Raw genomic sequence first — 27304 nt, 5'->3', positions numbered from 1 at the left:
ACATGTTACACCAAATAAATAAATAAACAAAAGATAGCGTTGTCTTCGTTAAACGTACTAGATAAGCACACATCAATCCGATCATCTCTCTTCTTTACTTACTCAAATTCTTTTGTTTGGGAATAACACATCTGTTTACTTTCCACGCCGGTTTATTTGTTCCCTAACTTGGCATAACCAAGCACCCCCTACCGCTCTAACCCCCGCCCGTTACACCCAAACCTCTCGTCAAGCCATCCCCTTTTCTTCTTTAATAAACGATCGTAGGTCCCTGGGGGGCGTAGGCCAATCCTGGTCCCTGTGGAGCGCGCATTATTCCCGTTGAGAAAGTGGGCATGTAGTTGCCGGACGAGGAACGCCGCCTCCTTCTCAGACACCTTTTTTCTGGACTTGCCCAAACGTACCAGATGCCCCGCGACTGTTAGCCAGTGAACGGCTCTCCCCGCCCGCCGCCGGTGCAACGAGAGAATCAACGGAAGAGCGATAAAGACGGGAGGGAGTTGCGCGTAAGAGCGCATAGAGGTGGGACGTAAGTGGTGCTTTCGCGGCGGCCGGTGCTGACACGGATTCGGGCCGTGGAAGAGAACGGAGCATCACTGAGCTGAAGGCGGCGATACCGAATCCCTCCTGAACAGACCGTCGAGTCGTGGATTTTGTTCACCGCGGAGAAATGAATCGAGCCGACACGGATTGACTGTCTTAATTGCTGCTAATTGGAGCAGTTCGAATTGTGACAAAACGTTAATCGCCGGAGGGGAAAAAAAAAGTTTAGAACTCAGAGGACAGACACCTCGTAAATGCTTTCGGATCATCAGAAAGACTGAAGCTGTCGTTATCGGTGACGTTAGATATTACTTTTAATTGCCCTGTGATTTTTCTTGGCTTGGAGAGAGGTTAGTCTAAAAGCGAGATTTCTCAAGAGCAGTCGTGCAGACGAAACGACGGAGCGTGTGCTTTTTGGGGCGCGCAGTTTTAAGGACTCCTGGTGGCAAGTGTACGAAGATTTAAGAAAGATGCTGAGGTTTTACGTCGTTCTGTGCCTTTTGGGAGCAGGTAAGACGATTGATTTCTGAACAGCAGTGCTCTGCAGTCTAAAACTACCTCAGTATTATCCATTGCTTTCTTCCCCGGGTGCGTTGCGTCAAACCAGGTTCCACGATAAGATTAATGCGATCTGTTTCATTTATTGCCAGAACAGGAACATCTGTCTTCTGTTAAGGGCTGTCTCTTGTCATCACTCAGATGATTCTCATTTTTAACCATTTGTCCAGTTACTCAGTCTTGAGCAGCACTGCGCCAAAGGTTCACGATGCCAGTCTGCGGATTCAACTTGGACATCACCGTAGTTCATTACTTAATATTGCACGTTTGAACATGCAGTGTGTTTTCATGCGGTATTTTCACGCGTATTTTCACTCCCCTAGAAACAAAACTGTGTAGACCTCTCGCGCTGGCTTGGTATTAGAGCTCGTGTGATTATGAGGTACTGGAGCTCTCGTCTGATAATTCAGCACGCTGCATGCGAATGGGAATGCGTGTTTTGCTGAAGTAGGTTTCCGTAGCACAGGAAAGTACATGTATCGCTGATGTGCAAACTTCGCTTGTGTGTGTGTGTGTGTGTGCGTAACGGAGAGATAGAGAGAGAGAGAGAGAGAGAGAGAGAGAGAGAGAGAGAGAGAGAGAGAGAGAGAGAGAGAGAGACTGACTAACTTTTATGTATCAGCACTTGCGATTTGGATGTTGATCAAGCACATCGCGCGGAGCTCAGCGTACCCGTTTGCAACGTTGCACGGGCGTTCTTTTACAGCTCACGAGACATGTCTGTGTAAACAAACACACCACGGTTGTATATTTCCCTATTGCGGCCATTGCACCCCCATATTGTGCTAATTAACATGGTAAAACCATCCCTCTATTTAAAGCACCTCAAAATATTCCAGAGGTAAATTTGCCTCGGGATGAACTACAAATGAGTTGATTAAAAAGTAGTTGTTTTTGCAGTAAAAACACACTTAATATAATGTAACCCCTCAGGTTTTTCGTTTGACTCTTTGTGCAATATATACCTGTCGACCTTTCTGGCAAAAAAGGACATATATGACCAAGAGCCAAAGTGTGACCACGTAAAGCCTCCGCCGACGAGGGCAGATGCGCGGGGAAAGCGCGCGTTAAAAGCGAAGTCCAATGGGCACAGAAAGTGCCCTTATCACAGGGTACAGCCTCGCGGAAAGTAGAAGCACCTCTTAATAACAAGGAGAATTTCATGCAACGGGGCCGCCTTATTCAAACGGAATAATGCAACAGCATTAAAGGAGCATCAGTCGTGCCTTCGCACGCGAACTGAGGTGTGACAATTACTCTGCGGGCTCAGACAGAATGAGCGATATCTTTAGGGTTGCGGGGGTATTAACTTAAGGGATGACCGTGACGATGCTGACTGGTTCATTATTTTAGTTTGATAGCGTTTCGCGGACCATTACGCGCACGGAAAATGTTCGGCCACCGCGTGCTGCGGTGTGCGAACGGATGCTTTGTTTTGAGCGCGAGCGCGAGAAGGTGCGCCAGCCGGCGTGCAGTGCGCGGGAGCGTCCGGACAATAGAGGAGCGAGAATTATGGTCACGATAATTTGGTAACCGATGGGGTAGTAATATATAAAAGGCGAGAAAAGTCCGCCGGCATAATTGGAGATCACGTATAGTCCATCCACAGTGTGCTGCACGCTTTATTGCACCAGGGCGGCGCTGTGCGAACCCTGTGCTATGGGTTGCTATCACAAAAAAGTGGAATTCTTCATTGTGGATAACTAGCCTGTTTTCTACCTACACGTTGTTTCCACGCCTTTTAACAAATGTTTGATTAAAATGTTGTATTGCTAACGCCCACCGGAAAGCGTCACTTTCCGCAATTACCACTGCGCAGCCAGGAGTCAGGCACAAGAAGTAGTATGAATTAAAGTGTATGAATTTAAAAAAATGTTTAACCTGCGCTTTCTCTCTGTCTCTTTGATCAATGAGACCAGATCATGGACACGGACGGAATCAGTAATTAAATTTAAAATGTGGAATCAGAATACGCGCCGTCGGCGAGCCTCAAACTGGAAAATATTAGAAGGAAATGTAATAAAATGCCTTTGAAAAAGTAGCACGAGTTAGCTGTGGGCAGCATCTTCCTAGATGCTTAAATAAACACACACGCGCGCGCTCCCCGAGGCTAAGGTAGGCTAGGTGCTTATCATTGACTATATGACTACCCACCACCTCGGTGTTGAATATGAAATATTGGTGTTAAAAAGGGTGCACTTTAAAGTCTTGTGCTAAAAGACAGCATAAAACTCTTTCATCCCTTGTATTTTACATGTGGTTTTTCAATCAGATGCCACCACGTGTGTGTGTGTGTGTGTGTGTGTGTGTGTGTGTGTGTGTGTGTGTGGGTGGGTGCGAGGGAGGGAGGTAAGGTGGTAGCAGACCCAGGCTATTCGTTGACAGACTGCAAGCAGCTGCTTAGGGAGGAGCACTGAGCTTCCCACATGCTCCCAGATGGTCTCCACTACTCAACTCACCTGACATCTATACAAGCCTGGAGTAGTGACAGGCAGCACACTGTTGACTCACCACACACTGCACATTCCCAGATCCACAGCTAACGGATGCACGCTGCACCCCACATTCATGCCTGGAGTTCTCTGTCTACCTTTTGCCTTCTCTCTCTCTCTCTCTCTCTCTCTCTCTCTATCTATCTATCTATCTATCTATCTATCTATCTATCTATCTATCTATCTATCTATCTATCTATCTATCTATCTATCTATCTATCTCTAGCTCTCTCTCAGGCATATACAGTACATATAACATCATCCATATAGAGACATGCACACAAACACAGCACACATGCACACACCTTAGCTTTTGTACTCACCTTTTTTCTACTCGCTACCTTGTGCATGCAAGCACACACCCACGCACCCACCCACCCACCGACACACACACACACACGCGCGCGCGCGCACGCGTGCGCAGCTGGGCGCTATCTGACAACACCGGTGCTCAGAACTACTAGCGAAGAGCAGCATTTGAGGCAGAACATGACAGAGACTTGGAGAAAAACAGACTGTTCACACACTGCCTCTGTGACACACATTCATATGTATGCCCGAACCAAAGCACTCAGCGCTCCTGCCTCCCATCCATAATTTGCTTTCTCGGAATGTCCCCAAGCATCCTGGCGGTATTCTGTGGCGCGCCGACATCAGTATTCCGAGTAATCTTGGGCGAGGGAGTTTTTGGAACCTTTAGCTTAGGGTTGCTGTCTCTTAGAGGCTAAGTTCAAAAGAAATGTACAAAGATCACACCCCCACCCCCCACCCCTCGCCTCCACCCCCACCCGCTGCTTGCTTATTCCTCTGCCCCATCACCATGCAGTCCTGAACCTTGTAAAGTTCAGAGGAAATTTATCGCTCTGCTTTGCTGTCTCCCGCGTCTCTCTGGAGGTGTGGGCTCTCCACCCAAGCACTTTATACGGATAAACAGACAGCTGGATAGGAATGGCCAGATGAAACCGACGGATAGAAAGGCAAAGACTAATTGTTGCGCGTGCATCTGGTTAACCCTACAGACGCGCACATCAGAGGCGAGGCGGTCCCAGGAGGGTCGCGGGTCCATGCCTCATGCATTCTGGGTTCTGGGCTGTTCGATTGTGTGATGGCTGGACCACCCCACACCCTTACCTTTGACTCTCAAGTCCCTCGCTGGTTACAGAGATCAGGCTGTCTGTCAGCCCTGGGGGCGGGGCGGGGCGGGGCGGGGATTACAGGAGCGTCGGCTGTGTGGGGCACGTATGTGTCATGGCAGGGAAATGATGAGATAAGCGACGTGACGATGCCGAGAATCCTGATTTTCCTCCTTTCCTCTTCCTTTTTGTGCCCTGCGACTCACCCTCTTCCTCTCTCTCCCTCCATCTGGTTCTCTTAAGCAAAGTCTAACTGGCAGAAAAAAGGAAAAGTTGGAAGGCAAATAAGCTGGATGATGACTGTGACTCTGTGTGTGTGTGTGTGTGTGTGTGTGTGTGTGTGTGTGTGTGTGTGTGTGTGTGTAAGTGTGTGTGTGTGTGTGTGTGTGTGAGTGTGTGTGTGTGTGTGTGTGTGTGTGTGTGTGTGTATGAGTGTATGTGAGTGTGTGTGTGTGTGTGTGTGTGTGTGTGTGTACGTACACATGCGCCAGTGACATCCAGAGCTCACAATAGCGCCGATGCAGCAGATTTCGCCTGGTGCGGGAAGACTGCTGCATTATTTAGGAGGCGTTCCCATGGCAAAGATGTGGATGAGTTTTGGCCTACTTTGATAGTCTAGCGCTCTGCCAGAACTCCGTGCAGAGGGTCTGCTGGCACGCATGCACATACACACACGCATGCACATACACACACACATACGCACGTGTACACACACTCAGCCTAAAGGTCAGATTTGTTTACGGTAGCGAGCGAACCATACAAACAATCCCTCCCCCACCAACATAAAGAGTACATATACCAGGCATGTTGCAGGAATTTACACTGGGTAGATGGCTAGAACGGCTTAAACCTGCCACGTAGATCTGAGCGGTGCTGCGACTATAGCGTGTCGAAAAATAAACCCCTCTCTCGAACCCCAGATGCCAAACGAGGCAGCAGCATCTAATTTGGGGCGAGCAGGCATGTCCGCGCCCGGAGCCAAATCCACTTGCGCGCCGTGTGTCATTTAGCACACGAGGTCTGTATCCACGGAGACGTGATGGCAAGTGTCAGGGAACGTCCCCCCCCCACGGAGGAGATGCTCCAGAATCGGTTTTCCCCGTGCTTCCCCTGGACTTGTTATCCTGCCGCAACTTCTCGACCATCAGGCCTGCGTGTACGGCAGTTGGGTGGGTGAGGGGTTTGTACAACAATAGCTGCCTCTGTCTCCAGCTTGCTGCACACACATTCTCCCTGTTGTTTACTCCTCCACAATCATAAGACAATGAACCCAGGGGCCTTAGTAGTGTTGTTCCACCGCATGCCTACAGCCGCCTCCCGGCACACAAATGCGCACACGCACGCACGCACAAAGAGCAATAAACCCCGCAGGGTAATGGAGGGTAAGACAGAAGGGCCGTGTGGACACGCGGCCCTAAAGAAGTGGACACTGTGCGTGAGGTGCACTCGGTACAGGACAATAGCAAGCGCAGCTCCCGTGGCCACGTGTGGGGGAGCCACAGGATGCACCCATCCTCTCTTCCTTTCCCTCTTTCATGTTACTTTCTTTTGCTCTTTTTTGCTTTCTTTGGCCTCTTCCTCTCATCTCGTCCCTGCCCTCAGTCATCCTTGACTCCTGTTGCTCAGGCGTGGAGACAAAGGAGAAACTGTGCTCCCTTCCTGCTCCCACTCGAGGGCGATGATGTCATAGTGGGTCAGTGTTCTGTTTCATTAAAATGGGCGGCTTGTCCTCGGCGGCTTCCCAGTGACTCATAAAACTCAGAATGTCTCAGGATCTCAGACTCTCGGCTTTTTACGAACGCAAAGACTCTCGGCGTTTCTTAAGTCGGATCATGAGTCGTCTGATCACACTTCCGTACCGGGAGTTATAATTTTAACCACATGCTCAAGTCTTTAATACTCTTAATATATTCTTTATATAGCGGGCCGAGAGACAGGAAGTGCGTTTGCCCAGAGATAAGTGATTAGATAATGTTATCTCCCAAGACTTGCATCCATTGCCAAGTTAAAGGGTGTGTTTGCACTGCGATTTGCTTCCTAGCCCGCAAAGAGGGTAGAGGCAATTGGTATGGTTAATTTTTAGCAAATCATTAAAACAATGCCCCGGGAGAGAACCACTTTCAAATGGTATCCTGATATTTTTAGAAGCCCGTGACTTGCAAAAAAATGGCATGGCCAGTGCTGAAAAAGCATCACCCCACCACGGCACCGCATTGCATACTAAGGGTGTTGCCGGAGCCAGGATGCTGCTGTCCCCGTGGTTGGTCCGGTCAGATCAGGCTCCTCCAAGACTGAATTTCATATCTCCCGCCGGGACACAGAAAGTGACGGCAAATTGAAATCTTTCTTCAGTGTTGCAGCAGTATCTGTGCTCGCGTTATCTTCCTGAGGCGGGGCGCCTGAACCTTGGATTAAAGATGGCCTGGGTGCCCAGGGACGCTTTCCTCTAAGGGAAAATCCATTCAGTTACGAACCCTATCTGTTTATTTATCTGCCTGTTTACTAGTTTAATATTAGATATAGCTGCTCTTCCAGAGAAGGCCATCAAGTTTCAATAGGCCGAGGGTTTTTATTATGGTGCATGCTGAGCGTATGCTCACGGTTGGTTTTGCTGTTTGTTGTAATTATAGATAAACATTCCTACATCAATTATGCCCAGAGGACTGGCTACGGAGGGTTGTTTTTGCCTGTCTGCAGCGTGGGTATGTCCAGTAAGCAGTCAGGCTAAGCCAGGCTGAGGATTTCTCACGGTTAAGGCTGTGTGCCCTTTGCAGAGTGATTAGTCAAAGCCTCATTGCCTAATTAACAATCGCGTGGTGTCACCTCGGTCGCCTCGGGGAAAACAACAGCGCCTCGTGAAGACCGCAAGGCCTCATCCTGACACGCCGCTGCATTTGCACGGTTTTTGCTGCCTAGTCGCTGCTTAGCACCAATTTCTCATCTGAACTTTTTAATGGTCTGTTTCTAGATGCCCTCCCCAGTGCCAGGAATCGATCTGGATATGTCTTGCACTACTTTCACCACCAAGTGCACTACAAACACATACTTGCACTTATAGTTACTGGTTACTTTATTAAGCACATCAACCATAAAAATGCATTTAATTGGTGGGTGCTTACAGACTGTAGTGAATAGCAAATGTTGGCGTGCGCCGCTTACTCGGCTCCACCCCCTACCCCAGTTCTCACTGCCGATTGAGTCATGTTTGGGGGGGATGGACCAATCTCAGCACAGGGACATGGTGACATGCCAATGGCATGGTAGTGGGTGACACTGTTTCTGTCACTGGAGTTTTCACGCTCGCCATTGTCACCGATGAACTCGGGGATCTGTCACCCAAAAATATCCAGCCAACTCCAGCCCTGTAGTCAGACATTGACCATTGGCGAAGAGCGTGAGGGTGAATAACGTGATCCGTGGATAGTAAGAGATAGGATTCTACCAAAGTGGGCGATGAGCGTGCATCGCTTTGCTAACCTTAGGTTGGCACACCGGTAACGTGAGCGGCGGATGGGTTTCGCACGGAGAGAGAGCCCCCGGTGACCGGCGTCCTGCAAGGCGAGAGGTTTGGACCCGGGGCGGCGGGGGGGGTTTGCGGTGGAATGCGAGTGCAAATATTATCCCAGCGATTCAGCCGTAAAGCACAACACAGGGGCCTCCCGGGCCGTGGCTTCTCCGGTTTGCTACGGTGAGCGGTCCATCTGCTTTTGCTGTTTTGTTTCCGCTCAGCCGGACTGAGGTTGTCAGATTTCTGTTTTTGATAACGCACCCCCCCCCCCCAACCCACACATGCACTTTTTTCTCTTTTTTTTTTATTAGTTTCTCTTTGACCCCGCCAACCCTCCCTCCACCCCCACCGTTTCTGGGATGTTGCAACATGGGTTTGGAAACGACGCCAAGAGAAAAAGCAGCCACTTTGCTATCAGCTGAAGCATGTCAATCAGGAACCATCAATCTGGCCCTTATATCCCCCCCTCTACCCAAACCCGCCGGTACTGCAAACACGATCATTTTATCGAGCGCAGCACAGATATGAGAAACGGGACTCAGCCAGGGAGGTGGGGGAGGGGGCATTGAGGAAAGGTGTCGACAAAAGATGAAGAATACAAAAAAAAACATTTAGCAAGAAGTGTACGGGAACCTCAGGAGCACTTTTACAAAATGACGTGCCCGCGCCGAGCAGAAAGCAGTAGAGCAGGGGAGGAGGTCAAAGAGATTAACTTCCAACGGCTTAGCTCAGAAAGTAATGGAAACCCTTGTCCCAAAGCAAAGGGACCCTTTTCTTCGCTGGAAGAGGGAAGAACAAAGCCCCGGGCACCAAGATACACCCCACCTGAAATAGGAGACGGAGAACAACACGGGGCATTTCGACACCTCGGGACGAAAGAAGGAGAATGCAACATAGCTGTAACTAAGTAGATGTTGACAGGTTCTTGAAGCGTGATGGGGTGGGTGAAAAAGAGCTGAGGAAAGAGTAGGTTTCGATGGCCTGAATGCGATCCCGCACCTCTCGCGGAGGGGAAGTCAAGGCCGCGCAGGGCCCCAAGCCCTAATCTGGGGAGGCTTTCCACAATCCCTTCTGCTACAGCAGTTTTCCGAACCCAGCCTTGCACCCAGCGGGAGACAGAGGAGTTACTAATGGACTGTGTCTGGTGCAGCACGCAAGTATCCAAACTCTGCCAATTCCCGGGGGGGAGAGGAGGAAATGCTAGCATACACACACACAAACACGCACACACACACATACGCACACCCCACAAAGAGATACCTCAGCCTTGCTGTACAGGATGTTGGCTGTTTACGTTTGAAATTCTGTCCTCAGAATTGACGGGCTATAGGTGTTGGTGTGGAAAAGAGGGAAAGAGCATAGGGAGAGAGAGAGAGAGAGAGAGAGAGAGAGAGAGAGAGAGAGAGAGAGAGAGAGTGTGAAAGTAACTCCAAATGATGTCGACTAATGGACAAAGGGCAAGAGAAGTTCGATTAGCAGCAACGCGTGTAGCCAGGTGCCACACGCGCAAAAGCATCTGGGAGCTCACAAGTCCTGAGGGCACACGGAGTCTGCTCACACACAGCTCCAGCCACAGACGGAGGCGTGGGAGGGCGGGACCCCACCCCGCTGAAAGCAACGGCCGCATCTATCATCCAGCCTGGTGCAAGGGCCCATTTTCTCCCCGACGCTCCCGATATCTGTTATGTGCGGGGTGTCTCAGAGGCCGCCATTTATCCAGGCACTAATTACGCTGGACAGACAGCGTAATTAGACATACAGATAAACGGGCGGTGGGAGAAGTGGGTTGGCAGACGTGGACGAGGGGGTCGTACGAGGAGAGGCGATTGGTCTGCTCTTCCCACGCAGTGGGGAGATCGAGGTTGAGGGGGCGGGGAGAGAGGCGTGGTCATGACGAGGTCTCGCCCACTCTTTAGGCTTGCTTGTCTTGTTCGCCACCCATAAGCAGCCTCCCTTCACGAACGAGGTGGGGCCATGCCGTGGTGGGCTGGGCTGGGTGAATGCTGGATGGACACTCAGGCAATTTTAGCCGCTCTTCTTGAATGGAAGCAATATAGAGAGAGGAGAGGTGAGAGAGAGGGAGGGGGAGAGAGAGAGAGAGAGAGAGAGAGAGAGCGAGAGAGAGAGAGAGAGCGAGCGAGAGAGGGAGTGGAAATCTTGCTGTCTCTGCATTGTTCCAGGGAGGCATGCTCTAGCACGCCGGTCTCGAGCTAGCTCTACCAGCTTTGTGCAACTTCAGGCAGCACACCGAGAGGATAGACTGATTTATGAGCATCCCCTGAAAACAGGGCAGGGATGTAAATGCTTGAAAGAAAAAAACAACATTTTTCTGAGAATGTATGAAACTGAAGCCTTGCGGAAGAGTGGGCAAGTTCGCTTCAGTATTTGATGAGGCTTTTGGAAAGTTTTATGTAGCCACATTGTGGGGCACCAGTGACAGTACGCAGCAAAACTGCTAGTGTACTCGCATCCACCAAAGATGAATCTAAACTGACCCGTACAAGAGCTTAGAGAATATGTCTTCATGTGCTTGGGGTGGGGGGTCAGTCGTGGGGCAGCATGTGGGCGTGTCATACGCACATGCTATTTCAACGGGTGAGCTCAGTTGGGCTGACAGATGATCCGCTAATTGTCCCATTCAATCACAGGCTAGTTAAGCAGGCTGATGGGCGAGTGCGAGCCAATCAGAGCGGCCCATGGGGCCAGGAGGAGGCAGGGAGGAGCGCCAAGCCTCCGCTCCGGCCGATTAGCCCTTTCAGCCGCCCCGCGGAGCCTCGGGTGCACTCCCGCTGACTGCTGCTCTGGGAAGTGTCGGGAATTGGCGTGAAAAAGGCGCTGGAGCAGGGTGGGTGGCCAGGGCCGCCGGGCGGACGGACGTGGGAGGCTCTTTTCAAGGACATGGCTGACGTCGGCCCCCTTAGCACTGGGGCGCAGCGGTGCCGAGGCCTTTGTTATGCTAATGCTCTTAGCGAGCACGCCAAAGAGGAGCTGATTTGACTAGAGAGGAGAAGAGGGAACAGGAGAATTCTGAGAAGTTTTTTTCCATCGACGAGGCTCAGCTCTCCCTGTGGCGGGCATTGCGTTTGCGCTGAAAGTGCTTGGCTGTGAGCTGAGGTCTCCGGAGGTGTCGAGCCTATAATTCACTTCCTTGAGCTTCCTTGAGGACACTGCTGGTTGTTTAGCACGGCGGAGGCAGAAGGAAGGTCCATTAGCACTTCCCTCACACAAGGCTGGGGACAAACCAGCACTAGAACTGAACAGTCATCATCCCCACCAAACAAGCAGTCTCTTTCTCTCTCTCTCTCTCTCTCTCTCTCTCTCTCTGTTTTAGCCTCTTTCTCACTGTAACCCCCATGTTTTCCACCTCTCCAGGACGCCACAGTCTAGTGTTTCGTGTTAACATGAGCCAGCCTCATCGAATACCCATAACACAGGCCTCTGATAGTGTGTGCTTCACACCAATTAGCGACTTGCTTTTTTCTGCATGCGGAGGTGACGATGGCCTGTCTCTGACCAGCCACCTTGCCACCGGAGGGTGTGTGTGCTCTCGCTGGCCTGCATCCCCACCGTCCGCATTCGTTAGGTAGCGGCGTAATTAGCGCCAGCAGAGGCTAGCAGCGCAGACGCGCTGGCAGATCAATGACGTAAGCCAGAAGGCATAATAAGAGCAACACTTGGAACAACCCCCCCCCCCACCCATGTAAAGTTCACACATCCAGCATCGATGGATGATTTCTACTGCAAATTAGCGCCTCAATACGGCCCGTAAAATGTGGCAAGCGTTCTCCTGGCTACAAGTTTAGAGGCCATTAAAATAAGACTTGTCTTTTCCTCTCCACATTGGCAGAAGTCGCTTCCCTCCTGGCAGGGCTGTTAACAAATGATTCTGTCCTCTGTCTCCCTCTCTCTCTCTCCCTCTCTCTCTCCCTCCCTCCTACTGTCTTTTTTCTTCCACTCCTTTCATTTCTGCCCCCTTCCTACCCCCACCCCCGCCCCTGCTCTTTCCGTTGAAATAATTCAATCTGTCCGATATCACATAATCACCTGGGATTTATTTTTTTTCCCCAGCTCAACTTTATCGCTCTCGCTCTCTTCCTCCAGTGGCCGCGACCCATCCAACCTCCTGAAAGAGAAGGAGTCTCGGGGGTTGGGGAGGAGGTTAGGGGTGGCGGATAGCTCCCTGAGGAGCAGGGAGAGGGGTGTGTGTTTGCCGTTCTCACTAGGCACATGTGAACAAGCAGCCAGGCACACCGAGAGAGGTTCAACACCCCCCCACCCCCCCACACACACACCATTTCCTTCTTCTAGGCTCTGTGAGAAACGAAGCGAAAGCGAGAGGAGAGAGTGAAAGGATGAGAAACCCACACAAAAGAGAAAGAAAGTGAACCGTGTGAAGCAAAAGAAAGAGAAAAAAAAACAACAAACGCAAAGCCGTACTGGATGGTGGAGTAGAGAGAAGGGCCAGGGCCCCTTCTCCCAGACCCACCGTCCCCTATAAGAACTGCCCAGGAGTGCTCTTATGGCTAATTAAAATCCAATATGTTTCACGCCTGGCAGCCAATTGTTCCCTGGGCTTGTTTTCCCATTCCAGAAGCTCCGCAGTCTACCTAATCTTCCGAGCAGCCCCGGGTCGAAAGGTCAAGCCAAGACTCTGACCGCTGCTCATGGGGGTGGGGGGGGGGGGGGGTAGGAATTCGAGGTGAGGAGGGCCCTCTATGTTTATCTTTCCCTCCTATTCTTTAGGTTTTCTCTCTCTCTCTCTCTCTCTCTCTCTCTCTCTGGGCTCATCTCCCTCTCTCCCTCCCTCCCTCCTCCTTGCCCGGTTCCTAATCCGTCCTCCTGATTGTTCTAAGCTGATTTCAGGCTGGCCCTTGGGAGGAGACGGGCTTCTGGAGTCGGTTTTAATTAAGATTTAAAAGCAGCCTCCCTCAAGAAAGGAGATTGAGTGGTTCTGAGATGCGGACAGGGAGGCTGCTCCTCTGGACGGAGGGAGGGGAGCGGATGGATGCGAGCAGAACAGATTGCGCGGAGAAGAGTTGGGGGGGAGGAAAGTACATTTTCAGCGTTGCTGTCTCACCTTCGCTGTTATCCTCCTCATTTCCCCATCCTTTGTGCTGTAGAAATTCTCACACCGCTGCTGGTGTGGATAAGCCAAATGGCCCCTTCCCCCCCTCCTATCAATCTCTACAGATTGATCTGGACTTCTGGAGATTCAGACTCATATCCTGCGAAGCTGGTATTGGATCGGTACGGGGGCCACAGGCAGGCAATCTCCAGGTTATCTGGCCGGTTCGTTAAATGATCAATAGTGGCATCTGATGGTTTAAGAGTCCATCGTGCTTCACGACATCTACGATGCCAGCGCCCGGGAACCACATTCGGCCCACGAATGAGGTTTGTTTATTTCGGCTGCCAAACTGGAGATGGCAGGAAGAGTTTTAAATGATTTCCTCTGCACACTGTTCTTGTCATGTTCGTTTGGAGAAACCAAGAGATTGTTTCTCTGTTCCTCTCTGTCTCCCTCTCTCTCCACCTATCTCGCGTTCTCTCGGCCTCTTCCCCACCCTCTAGTACATGGACATCCCCCAATGGACACCCCAAGACGTCCTTGTTAGACACTTAATTAAAAGGCTTATCACGGTGAGACACGCCGAGACACTCCAGCGTGCGGCTGGACATCAGAGATACTGGCCCCGCTGCCAAGCCTTCATTTATAACTGCTGTCTGAGCAACTGTGTGGCTGAACAGTACGTGTGGGTCCGCGTGGGTGTGTGTGTGTGAGGATGCAGGGACGGGACAGGACGTGTGTGGGACAGAACATGCACTTTTAAGGGTTGTACTGCATCAACATCTTAGGCAGTATAGTTACAAGAGGGGTCGCGCGCACACGTGTGTGTGCACGTGTGTGAAAACATCCACATCTGTCGTGTTTTTTACCCCCTGCCAACGCGCACACACACACACACACACACACACACACAGACCCGCACCCATTGCATCTATTCTTCACACCTCATCCATGCTCTGTTAACTGTCAAAAGCTGGTAACGACGGAGCGCGCTAAAGTGACCCACAATGAAGTGTTTAAGTTCATCAGCAGGGTTCACGCCCGCTAGGTGCAGGAAGGGGCAGGGCGGTCCGGCGGGTCAGCCGGCACCCCGCCCACGGCATTCTTCCACAGGGCCGGGCTGCGATCGACACACAGGAACCATATGTCCAAACGCGCCAGTCAATGGAGCAGGCCAACTGGAAGGACAAAGGCCTTTTCACCCAGTACAGACTGGGAAAACGCGGTGATTCCATGCCACAAACACTAGGACCAGTCAACAGGAAGATAGAGAGGGAGACAGAAAGGGAGATGGAGAGAGAGAGAGAGAGAGAGAGAGAGAGAGAAAGCTTGGTCCTTTCCGTCACATTAACTGCAAACAATTCTGCTTCAGAGCCTTGAGGCCCCTTTTCTGTCTGTTTTTTCTTTCCTTTTTTCCCTTCTTCCCCTTCTCCGTTTTGCCTGATCCCAAAAGCCCCAGGAGATTCACCAAAGCTGCACGGCGGTTCCCGCCGGTCAGAGCCTCCGCTAATAATGTCTGAGATATATAACGGCGGATTTGGTGAGGCGGCTCCTCCGAAGTTCCCGGGGCCATCCGCGCTCTCTCGGGGGCCTGCTGTTTTCAAAGGGCCGCCATAAACTCTTGTGTGGGGGGAGGTTGAGATGAGCGCAGTGGATCCTGAAGCACGAGGTGGTGACAGGTTGGGAGGAAGGGATAATGGTCGAGTAAAGATGTGGAGAGAGCACAATGGCGATCGGGGCTCCAGGGAGAGCCATAGATTAGTCGGGTGTCATGACGCCGCAGCGATTGATATCCGAGGAGAGGGGACAAAAGGTTAAACGTTACCAGGAGACAGCACGGAGACACCAGCCTGCGCTACGTACGGCGCGGCGACCGCCCACGCCATGGGTCACGCTGAAGAGTGATGGAGCGGCCTAGCGGCGGGTGGAGGGAGGTGATAGAGCCAGGGAGGGAAAACGGGGCAAGCGAGGCCGGTGCCTCCACCACGCCCTGGGGTCGCGGCGTTCCCATCGCATCCGTGCGACTCTGTCAGCGGAAGGCGGGTCTGCGGCGAGCACGAGTTCATCGACTCATCGCCCATGTTTTGCTCTCCCGGGGCCTTCAAGTGCTGTTGTGGTCAGAGGGGAGGGCGCGACCCAACACGCGTGCAAAAAGCACACCATAGAGTCTCGGATCAGCTCCAGATCCTCTGACATCACAGCCGCTTCCATTAGGAGCAACGTGTATTATTTCTATGCTCCTCCTCCTTGCTCCTCTTCTGTTCTCCAGAGTGCTTGTTAAATAATTAATTGATTAATTAGTTATCTCATTAATCATTTATTCATTAATCAGGGCCTGATTTTTATAGAGGAAACGGTGTAATCCGGAGAAAAAAAACCCTGACTATACATTTCAGCCTAATTACGCTGCTTTGCTAATCAACGCTAAAGAAATGGAGTTTCAGGAAATTACTTTCGTGTGCCTACTTTTCCACTACACAAAGCAGGATGTACTGAGGTGGGCAAGCAACCATTTTTTCTTCAATTCCTCCTCTCACCGTATTTTATTCCTGTGCTCTGATAGTTCTCAGTCATCAGAATTTTTTTTTTTTTTTTTAAAGAGCATTTCAGATCCAGGATAATCAGATTAGCATAAAACCTGATGGTTTAACTAAAAACTGCAGTTTTTCTTCCCTGTTCTCCACAGGGAAGAAAGCCACAAGTACCAGCCAGAGGTTTACATAAATAGTGCCCCCCACCCTCACACACACACACACACACACACACACACACACCCACACACACACATCGTGCTGAACTGCTTTGGGGCCTTATGGAGGTGCTTGTTGTCTTCCTTACCCTTGACACACACACACACCCCTTCCCCATGCAGACTGCAGTGGGATTCTTTTAATATTTGCCATCTTTATGGTCTCTCTTTCTTACTGTCTGTCTCAATTCTCTCTCTCTCCTCTGTCGTATCTTTCCTTCCCTCATACTCGAAAAAGCAGAGTGCACAATGGAGGCTGAGGGGGCACCAAATGAGAAATTGAATAGACCGATGCCAGTTCCGCATTAACCTCAAAAGCTCTGAAAAGGACGTCCATTAAACAGCCTTAATGAGATGCTCACTGAAGCCACCTCTGTTTATTTTCAAAGGCGGCGGGCGGAAGAGAGGCGCGCATGTGCGGCAGCCTCGGCGCAAGCCAAGCTCTGGACAGCGCTGCCTTTCATTCCTTCACGAACGCAAAAAAAAAGCCGCCGCACGGGAGCGTCCGTGGCCTTCTGTCTCCGTAATGAGACGCACGCATACGTTCGCGCATACATCAGTCCCTCATTAAAATTAATTATAATACAGAGAGAGAGAAGAAGAAGAAAAGGATTAGGTATAAAACGCACTTTCCCCCCCACCCCCTTCCAATTGCGGAGTGCCACAGGGGCCTCCACTGGGCTCAATTAGGAAGTGTGGGCCGCAAATCCCCAGACTAAATTAATTGATACCTCGGGGCATTGAGCCTGACATCCCAGTGGCTCAGCCTAAGCAGCGCATTCCCTTTGTTTTCATTTCCCCGTGCCTTTGAGGGGTTGTGTGCGGAAGCGACACTGAGTCTGGGAGAAGGAGGAGGCCTGCTCTAGTGTGATCTTCTCATTGTCTTTATGGATTTTTAATCGTGCCGTCTTATTTCTCGCGTCGCGTTTTCTCCTCACTCATTGTTTACTCTGATATCTCCACCCGAGGAGCGAGTCAGCCGTGAATATGAGAAACGGCGTTTATTTATTTATTTGTCATCGTTCTCTTCTTTCATTTGTTTTCCCATTTTCTTTGTGGCGAACGCCGCCTGCCGCGGGTCGAGCTGAACGCGGACGGCGCGTCGGGTTTTTCCGAGCGCGGGCCGTTCTCTCGCGTCCTCAAAAGAGCACGTGGGGCTAACGGTCTAAAAGTGCCATAAATCACGCAAAGAGACTCTTCGTGAGCACAGAAAGAGAGACGTGGAGCGACAGGCAGAGACAGAGAGTGCCAGGAGCCTTGCGCAGAAAGTACCAGGGGGCAGGCATCAGTGAAATGACACAACTGGCTCAATCAATGTCACATTAAGACAGTTGCCGGTTGTGTACAGGTGCTCTCATCCTTCTCTTTCCTTTTCTCGTCTCTCCTGTCTCGTGTATTTTTTTTTTTTATTCTCGCCTCTGTCTCCGCACCGGAGTGTCAGCCGTCTGCAAGGGAGGCCGCTCCGTCCCAGAAGTCACGGGAAGCGTGTGACGGAGCTGGCGTCAGAGCGTGTGACGGAGCTGGCGTCAGAGCGTGTGACGGAGCTGGCGAAGACTTGAACACAGAGAACACAAGCCTGACGCTCAGGCCCCTGCGCAGTGACACGCTGGCATCGGCGTGACACACGTTCTAAAATGTCAGTACACACACGGACGTATGCATGCAGACACTCAGGACTGCGGTGGAAAAAACAAACACACACACTCACACTCCACTGGCTTCATGGCTAATTGTTAGGTCCGCATCCTCTGGCGAAGACGAGGGCGGATGATGTGGCCCGACGATGCGATCGGTGTGACTGACGCGGTGACGACATAATTGGAACATTGTGGGGGAGGGGAGAGAGAGAGAGAGAGAGAGAGAGTGAGTGAAGGGATAAACTGAGGGTTGACAGCCCAGCAATACCACCTTGATTAGACCTCCATCAACTTGTCTTCAGCACAGGGGATCGTTTGGAGTCCTCAGTCTGTCAGGAGCCCATTCTCCACACCGTCCCTCATCGCCAGCCACACCTACACCCGCCACAGGTGTGGCCGCGTGTCCTTTTCTCCGCACAGTCCCAGGCTCTCCCTCAAGCAGGCTGACAGACTCACTCCAACCCCTGTAATTTTCATGCCCACAGAGGAAGAGCCATGCATAGCTAGCGAGAAGGAGAGGACTTGGTGCGAGGGAGACTGGGAGGAGTATGGCATCAAGCACAGAGAAGGCAAATCAGCAACTGGTCACGCCTTCTATAACTCCGAGACGGGGGGTGTGTGTGTGGGGTTGTGAGAGATGATGCCTAGTGATGGCGCTGAGTGGGGGGGGGGGGGGGGGGGGGCTTACGTCGGGATGGGCGGGGCAGGGCAGACGGACGGACGGACGGACGGGCTGGGCTGCCGCCAGAGGAGCCTCAGCTCATGCCGCGGGGCTGACAAAGGAGCAGAGAGGGAGGCTGGGGGGATTAGCGCAGCGCGCTAGCACTCTTAAAAAGCCGTTAGGCTGCAATTTAGACACCAAACAACCCTGAAAGGGAGAAGAGAGAGAGAGAGAGAGAGAGAGAGAGAGAGAGAGGGGAAGGAAGAGAAAAGACGACAGGAATGTGGGGGGGGTGAGAGAGCGAGAGAGAGTGAGAGAGAGAGAGAGAGCAAGTGATGGAGTGAAACAGAGAGGAGGAGAGAGAGAGGGATGATTTGTTCCAGGTTCTGAAAGACGGGAACAAGAGCAGGTGGTCCCCTGGCTTGGACAATTGGACAATGAGGGGATTCTGCTTAGGAGATCTGCATGAGGCTCTTCACCACAGAACCCAGACATGTGCACAAGGCTTTCTGCCCAACAGATACTTTTCTATCGCAGCTCAACACACACTCCTCCCACCCACAGTCTCTCTCACACACACACACACACACACAAAACACCCTGCACAATGAGAGTGAGACAAAAGGGCCCTGTGAAATGGAGCTCACTCTCTATAGCCTGGGTTTAGTGGCCGAATGTAAATCTATTCTGTCACTTTTCTTCTCTTGGCACGAATCTCTCCCTCATCTGCCTCTCTTCATCTCTCTCTCTCTGTCTCCCTCTCTATTTTGACCCGCTTTCTTTCTCTCTCTCTCTCTCTCTCTCTCTCTCTCTCTCTCTCTCCATTACTCTATGCTGAGATGGAAGCAGAAGTAAGAAGTAGCCCTACCGGCGGAAACCGGGCCCTAAATTCCCAGGTTGCCTTTGCGTCTCTCATTTCGCGAGCTGTTGAATTATTCCCGTGGCGGGCCGAGGAAGATTCGTGCCGGACAGTTTCCCTCTGAGATGCTGGTGTCCGAGCATAATGGATATCAGGACAGGAATCGCAGTCTCGGCCTCTCTGTCTAGCTGTGCCACTGGGGTTCATACCACTCTCAGTGTATATATACTGTGTGTGTTTGTGTGCATGTGTTTGTGTGTGTGTGTGTGTGTTTGTGTGTGTGTTTGTGTGTGTGTGTGTGTGTGTGTTTGTGTGTGTGTGTTCCTGAACGGTAGATACATGCTGGAGCTCTGCGGAGAATCGTCATTGCGTAGGTGAAGTGGTCGCGGGGGGTGAGCAACGCGCACGGTTTGGGGGCCGCGGGGGAGGGGGGTCTTGGTTGTGATTGACACAGGGTTCGAGCACCCAGGCAGGATGGGGGACGTCTCGGCACTTAAATGCTGCCATCGCTGCGGCAGTAAACACACCAGACCAGGAGGACGAAATAAGGGCTGACACAAGAGGAGTACTGTGATTTATCTGTCTCTGAGAGAAGGAAGCCACAAGTACCAGCCAGAGGTTTACATAAATAGTGCCACACACACACACACACACACACACACACACTTTCCCCTAACGCCATCAAGGCTCTGTGTGCATTCTCGGGAGGCTACGGTCTGAGAGGGATCATTGCTAACATCTGTCCATCCATTCTGCTGTGATGAAATATACAGCACTTACCTCAGATGGGCCATGGGTTCTAAAAGTGGCATGGAGAAACCAGGGGTGAGAGAGAGAGAGAGAGAGAGAGAGAGAGAAGGAATAAAACTCTGTAATATGGCATGCTCGATTCGGGTCGGGTCCACCGCTGCACTCTGCTTGGCCCGAGTGATGGGGAAGAAGCAAAGTCAGAAGTCAGAGTAGCTGCTAAATGTGCCCTTCAATCCCCACAGCAGGCCTGCCCTATTTACAGCACAACGCAACACACACACACACACACACACACACACACACTGCCATCCGGACCCGTGAAATGATATTCCATTTTGAAAAATCCGGATTAAAGTGTATCGGGCCAAGCGTGGTTTGACCTTGTTACTAGTGGGTGGGGGAGACACAGGCGTGCACATTCACACACTGTCACACACACACACACACACACACATACGCGCCTACAAGAGGGAAAGCGCTCCGATACAGCTAGGAGACTGTTCATTCTTGCTTTGTGCTCGGTCAACTCGGGCCTTGTTCTTTCAAAGCTGCTGTGAGCGGATTCCTGATTATTCCAGAGACGCGGTGAGCCTCCCGTCGCTCAGAACGCAGACTGTCGTCCTTAGACCTGCTCGCAGGCGCCCGTCAAACAGGCCTTATAACAGCTAACGCAGCGTTCTCTCACGGCTTACAGGACGCTGTCAGAGGATCGGGATGCTTCGGGACCCCCCCCTTCCTCTCCCTCGTACATCCTCCTCCTCCTCATCAGGGCTGTGCTCACACAATTAGGCCCCAAACACAACTTCGAAGAATTGGCTAATTCAGCAAGGAGGAATTATTCCAATTTGAAATGAGTCATTAACCAGCAGAGATCTGTGCTTGGGATTTTCTCTGGAAAGAGATTTGGAGAGGAATGAATTACTCCCGCAGTGTGAACCTGTTTTGTGTGTGTGTGCGTGTTACAGGACTTACATTTTTGGCTTGGTATACATGTGATGGTGGCATGAATACGGTGCGAATGTGTCGTAGTGTTGGTGGGAGGGCCTTGGGTAAGTGTGCATACCGTACTAACACTCCAGTGTTGTCTATAAAGGAAGAAGAGTGACTGTGTGAATCCCTCAAAGATGAGGCTGTTTGCAAGAATTATCGCAGGCTGTAAACGTTTAGATTGCAGTCAATGGGTTTGCAGTGCCTGATGCAAAGGGCAGAATCCCCGATGCACCGTACAATTAGACAGTCCATGAAAAGACACAATAGCTCATGAAGTAGAGCACAGGAAATGGCTGGAGAGAAGAAACACATGCACACGCACACACACACACACCTTGAAAAGCCTTTTGATATAGGATGAGGAATAAGACCTTCCACCGTAGAGGTATTCTTTTACACACACCCACACGCACTCTCTCTCTCACACACTCCCTACTTCCTCTTCTCCGGGTCTGCGAGAACTGACTGGAGGATCAAGAAGACGTGCTGAAAAATCTGCACTGGCTCAGACCAGAGTGGGAACATGGTGCCTGGCCATGGGGGGCTTGGGGGGGGTAGAAGAAGAGAAGTAGAAGAAAATGGTGTGACATAAAGACAAAGAGAAAATAGAGAGAGTTAGGAGTGTGCGTGTGTGTGTGGGGGGGGGGGGGGTATTCTGTCTTTGCAGTAGCACCCATCTTTGAGTGGGTAATTGAGTGGGGACCAAACACTGCCAGCCAAGTTCGGAAGCCCCTTTTCAACAGCAAGGGGGAAAAAAGGGCAAAGAAGAGAATGATTGAGAGAAATGGAGAAAGAGCAGGAGAGTTGGGGAGAAAATCCCACTCCCCCTCTGGGGCAGGCGGGGCGGGGTGAGGGTGGGGTGGGGATTGGGGCTATTGAAAAGCTATTAAACTTGCATTTAGCAGGATTGATTGGAAACGAAGAGGCCTATTAAAAGCATGCGACAGGAGGACAATAGCGTGTCTCTGGCCACCGTATGTTACCATGCTTTCTCCGCCTTGGGCCGCCCTGCTTAGCACCCCCTCCACCCCCTCCACCCTGCGTGTTTAAGCGCCCCGGGCCCGGAGACAGGGGCCTGAGAGGGCTCAAGGCGGGATGAATGGACCTAGCTTTGTCCCCAACTGGATCCTCAGTCTATTATTTAACCACACAGGGGAAGAAGAAGAAGAAAAAGAGTGAAAGAAGGGCGTAACAAAACTGGGGGAAGGTCGTTTTCCTTTTACGCCACCACCCACACCACCACCTCTCCGAAACATCCATGAAATAGAGCTATCCGAACAAACCCCCCCACCCCACCGCCACGAACACTCCACAACAATCACCTTTCTTCCTCGGAATGGGTTGGGTACCTCAGGGCAGTGGCCGCAAAAACAGCCGTGCTGATATCCTGTGTGGGTCTGGCTCTCGTGTGTGGGTGTGGGTGTGGGTGTGAGGGAGAGAGCCTGGGAGATGGAAAGCGAGCTAGCACTTGAGTGAGTGAAACTAGAATTAGTCTTGCAAAGGCATTTTAATGTGTTTTCGTTGGTGAATTGATTAAGACAAAAGGGAACTGTGCCTGCATGTATAATCTCACAGCAGAAATGTGAGAGGGATCGTGAGTGAGACAGAGAATTGGGAGGGATGGAGAGAGAGAGAGAGAGAGAGAGAGAGAGAGAGAGAGAGAGAGAGAGAGAATGGTAAGAGAAACAAATAGAAAGAAAGCAGTAAAAAGGCAGATGCTAGCTGCAGCCTCCCACTCTCTCTCTCGCTCTCTCTCTCCCTACAACTGACCACAACTGATGGCTCTCAAGGGACTCCCAACACTGCTTTGATTGTCTAACATCCATTTTTACGAAAGGCACGCCATGGCTAGCCATGCACTAGCCTTGTGGAAAAGCGCCTGATTTCCTCCCACCCCCTCCAGCGGGGTATCGCCGCACTTGTCAGTGCACACGGTCCACCATATGGGAGCGAGGCACGAGGTAAATAAGTCATGAACAGCTGACACCCCCCGACGGCAGCCGGTACGGGAAAACGCTGCGCCGCACGCAGCGCGATGCCGCCTCGGGCTCGGCCTTGCCTCACTCCGCCAGCGGAGAATGATGCAACGTTAGCGCTGCTGGCGTCAACCGGATAGCCCCCCCAAAACTCCCACCGAACCGCAACGCCCCACGCTCGTATGGGATGAGGTTGGCGCCGTCGCTCATACGCCGTTTCGGCGCGAGAAGCCGAGGTCAGCTGGGCACGGTGGGCCGGCTGTCCCCCAAGATGCGACGGGATGCCCGCCGCCTTTCTGCTGACTCCACGCTGACGTCCCCTGCGCCTTCCCGTCCTACTCATGTTGTAAAATGTCTTGACCCTGAAGCTCTGGAGCGAGCAGCGCGTCACGTCGCCCAAGAGCTCATCTAACAGACAGAGTCAGTGAGGCAGATAAGGGGACAAAAGATGGAAAAAAGAAACCATTAGCATTATAAGACCGGTGATGTTTTAGACTGAAAGTCACTGGACTGCTCACATAATGAACGCAACCAATGTGTCTAAATAATTCTCTTTTTTTTTTTAGTTGGTAAAATGGTAAATGGTCACCAAATGATCACCAAAGTGCAATTGTTTCTTCCTGACCCCCCCCACCCATTGTTCCAACAGTGACTGAGGCAGCCTACTTTTCCCAGCAACCCCAAGACCAGGTAGTGGTGGCTGGCCAATCAGTGACCTTGCCCTGTGTCATCGTGGGATATCGAGGCATGGTGCAGTGGACCAAAGATGGCTTGGCCCTTGGTGGGGAACGAGACCTACCCGGTAGGAGGTTCACAATCTTATTTTAAATCCGAATAACGGGTGTATATAAATAATTATCATTGCTTCACGCTGGATACATCCTGGGCGAATCCAAAGCATATTTAAACCAGGTTAAAATTCATCTCTAGTCCTCGGGGTTGTGCATATGTAACATCACTATGGTAACCCAAGGGGGAGCGCATTAATAAAAGCCAAGTTTGTTCTCATCATCACCGTAATTATTTCAATTATAGACCAGAAGACAAAGCTCATTGCAGAGCCAGCAGGTAAAGGTCACGCTATACTAACCGTTGCTCAGAAGGAGTGTGTTTGTGTGTGGGAGGAACACCGCGGGCTGGGCCTCTGGTGGGCTGCTTTATCGAGATGTGTGATAAAAGGCAAACAAACCCATTTAATTTGTCTAATCGTCTCAGCTGTCTGGTCTGGCTTGGGACCGGCGCGAGGAATCAATCAGCCGAACTCTGACATTTAAAGCGATTTTCTCAGTGGCTCTGGGCATTGCTATGTGGCCAGCTGATACCATCTCTGGGGGAAGGGGTGTGCGTGTGTGGCGTACACACGAGGCGACGCACGCGCCTCTCGAAACGTCAGCCCGGCCATTAGCCAGCCTCCCTATTCCTGTGCCCGGGTCTGAAGCGTGGATGTGTGTGTCCCTGTCTGTCCCTGTGCCAGGCTGGACGCGCTACTCCCTGATGGGAGATCCTCTGTCAGGAGAGCACAGCTTGGTGATCGACACGGCCGAGCTGGCAGACGACGCCATCTACGAATGCCAGGCCACGCAGGCAGCTCTGCGATCCCATCGGGCCAAGCTCACCGTGCTGGGTAAGTGTGTATGTGTGTGTGTGTGTGTGTGTGTGAGAGAGAGAGAGAGAGAGAGAGAGAGAGAGAGAGAAAGAGAGAGAAAGATTGAGAAGTCCTCTACCACATACCTCTCCAGTAAGTAATTATTAACTGCAGGGGGAATCACAACATTCCTCATTCCTCAGTACCCAATTTCATTAGCACCATTTAAAACGCCGCCTGAAATGTGAAACACTGCAACTTTCAATTTCCCTGCGTAAACACTTTCTCGCGTGCCCCGCCCCCCGGTAAGTCATAATTTATTCTCAATTTTAAATCATTCCCTGGCAGTATTTTTTTTTTAAACCAAGCAAAACTAACTTGATGGAGCGGCCAAAGGAAAAAAAATGCCTCCCAACGCATCACGGCGACCAATAATCCCCACTGTGAAGGGCCGGGGTAATGTGATTGCTGCAGTCACAAATGATGCGAGCAGGCGGCTCAAATTCCGAGTCTGCACAGTTAGCACATTCTACGGTGACTTGCAGCTTTTGCGTTAACGTGACGTGAATGATCTGCGTATTCACCCGCCATTTAGCGTGTGGGGTATGTACGCGTTGGTGGTAACCGGGTTGGGGTGGCGAGGGCAACTCACTGGGGATTTCGAGGCTGTGCAGCATTGCTGACACCTGGTGGCTGACGGTGGAACATAACTGAGCTGTGATATTTAATTAGTCTTTTTTTGTTTGCCTTTAACATGGCAAATGACAGTGTGTGTGGTTGTGGTATGAATCACCATGTAAATCACAAGAGATTCATTTTAGTGTTCATTTAAGTCCATACTGGAGTTTGGACTGAAATGACTGGTTTCCTCAGGGACTACGGCAGAGAGAGCACGACCAGTTTGGTCCGCTGTGGTCAAATTGGGCCGTAAGAGAAACGCAGGTTTATTTTTAAGACAGTCTTGAAGGGCTGACCAACCTCGCTCTGTCCGGCCTTGCTTGCCGGAAGCTGAAACAGCCGCTGCGTGTCTCCCGTGTGCTAACGAGCGTGGGTGACGGGCGGGCTGCGTCAACAACAAGCAGACTTTGTGTTCGCCATGACTTCTGGTGAAGTTCCCTGCTAGGAGAGGAAGAAATCTCACGTGCTGGAAACAGAGCACGCGTGTGTGTGTGTGTGTGTGTGTGTGTGTGTGTGTATGGGGGGCGGAGGGAGGGTGGGCAGTGAATGCATCCATATGAGACCAGAATGTTCCGACAAGCAGTCAGCAGCTGGGCCCACAGTTGAGGGAATAGGGATGAAAACTGAAGTCACCTCGTGCTCCGATTTTATTAGCATCCGGGCTGGAGCGACAGAATCTGGAAGAATCTGGGCAGGTGAGGAAACGGGATGCAGGGCCATACTTAACCATACTGACCCGCTCCATCTGGGTGGACAGGCTGCCTGGACACCAGCCACCAGGGGGCAGGACCCTTCCCAAGAGCAGACCTGCACCTGAGCATGAGCTACAGCTGCCGTTAAGGGTCTTGTGTGAAACAGATCGTACATGGAGAGGCAGCTCCCACAGAGGGGTCAAAACTCAACCCATCGCCCCTTCGCGTTTAGACTCACGTAGGATTTCTGTCCTTGCAGTGCCGCCTTCGGACCCGGTCGTGGAGGGGGGCCCCGTGGTGCGTCTGAAGGCTCACGCCCCCCACAACCTCACCTGTCGGGCTTCGGGGGCCAAGCCTGCCGCGGAGATCACCTGGTACCGGGATGGCGAGGTCATGCACACCGCCATCTACTCGAAGGTGAGCCCATTGACAGCCTGCGGATCTGAAGGGGCTGACACGCGGAGTGGTCACGGCTCGGCGCTTTCGGCCTGCGGCTTTCAGCTGTTTTCATCTCCACCACTGCACTGCACCCAAAAAAAGTTGTAACACTGGAAACTCTCCCTCTGTCTCTGTCTCTCTTGCGCTCTCTCTCTCGCTCTCTCTCCTCTGCACATCTCATGCATTTCTGTCACTGAGGTGTTACTCTTTTAGCTTCTCTGTCTCTCCTTCCATTGCACTCGCTCTCCTGGCACTATCACAACACCCCGCGCCTCTTCCCATATTCCTCCTCTCACTTTCTCATCCCCCCCCCCCCATCTTTACCTCTCCCTCTATCGGTATCTCTCTCTCTCTCCTTCCTCTCTCCCCCTCTTTCGGTATCTCTCCCTCTCTTTCTCTCGCTCTCCCCGGCACTCCTGCATAAATGGAGCATGTCGAGGTGCAGACAGGCACAAGCATTTGATACAGTGGAGTTTCTGCAGCGAGCAGAGGCAGAGAGAGAGAGCAATCGGGAGAGCGAGAGCATGAGGGAGGGGAAGGAGAGAGAGAGAGAGAGAGAGAGAGAGAGAGAGAGAGAGAGAGAGAGAGAGAGAGAGAGGAGAAATCATCCACAACAATAGTGAAACACAATGGGGCGCGCGGCGGAGCGTGAACCCGGCAGCAGTCGTGAAAGTGTCACGTTTGTCATGCTCTCTGACCGTGCTAAACTGCGCTAAACTCCACGTTTAACAAAAGGCAGGAGCTGGCAGCCACGCACACACACAAAGGCAGGAGAGAGAGAGAGAGAGAGAGAAAGAAAGGGAAAGACAAAGACAGATAAGGAAGACAAAAGAGAGAAACATGAGGCATGAGAAAGGGTGTTGACATGGAGCAACGCTACTCGGTCCGGCATAAAAAACCCGCAGCCGAGTCACATGCGAGACGGCCAGGGAGCGGCCCCGAGCATCGATCGGCCCCTGCCGTTCCCTCCCATAATGCCCCTGCTCA

The 27304-nt window shown here is 51.6% G+C and overlaps 1 protein-coding gene across 3 annotated transcripts in view; it reads left to right on the top strand.

The window, feature by feature from the left end:
- Nucleotides 1–314: 314 nt before the first annotated feature.
- kirrel3l (kirre like nephrin family adhesion molecule 3, like) overlaps nt 315–27304 on the top strand; it is a 39421-nt gene continuing 12431 nt past the window's right edge. For 2 of the 3 annotated variants that reach the window (XM_035534234.2, XM_081699606.1), the window contains exons 1-4: nt 318–1053; nt 23574–23726; nt 24399–24548; nt 26139–26296. In XM_035534234.2, coding sequence (XP_035390127.1) covers nt 1014–1053; nt 23574–23726; nt 24399–24548; nt 26139–26296 — 501 coding nt within the window. In that variant the 5' untranslated portion in view covers nt 318–1013. Of the gene's footprint in view, nt 1054–23573; nt 23727–24398; nt 24549–26138; nt 26297–27304 lie in introns of all 3 variants that reach the window. The other variant, XM_081699605.1, reaches the window with a different exon arrangement.

The sequence above is a fragment of the Electrophorus electricus genome, chromosome 17 (genome assembly GCF_041902795.1).
Source record: "Electrophorus electricus isolate QZ-2024a chromosome 17, ASM4190279v1, whole genome shotgun sequence".
Taxonomy (NCBI): Eukaryota; Metazoa; Chordata; class Actinopteri; order Gymnotiformes; family Gymnotidae; genus Electrophorus; species Electrophorus electricus.
Note: the sequence above shows the minus strand (reverse complement) of the source record. Positions and strands in the feature narration are given on the sequence as shown.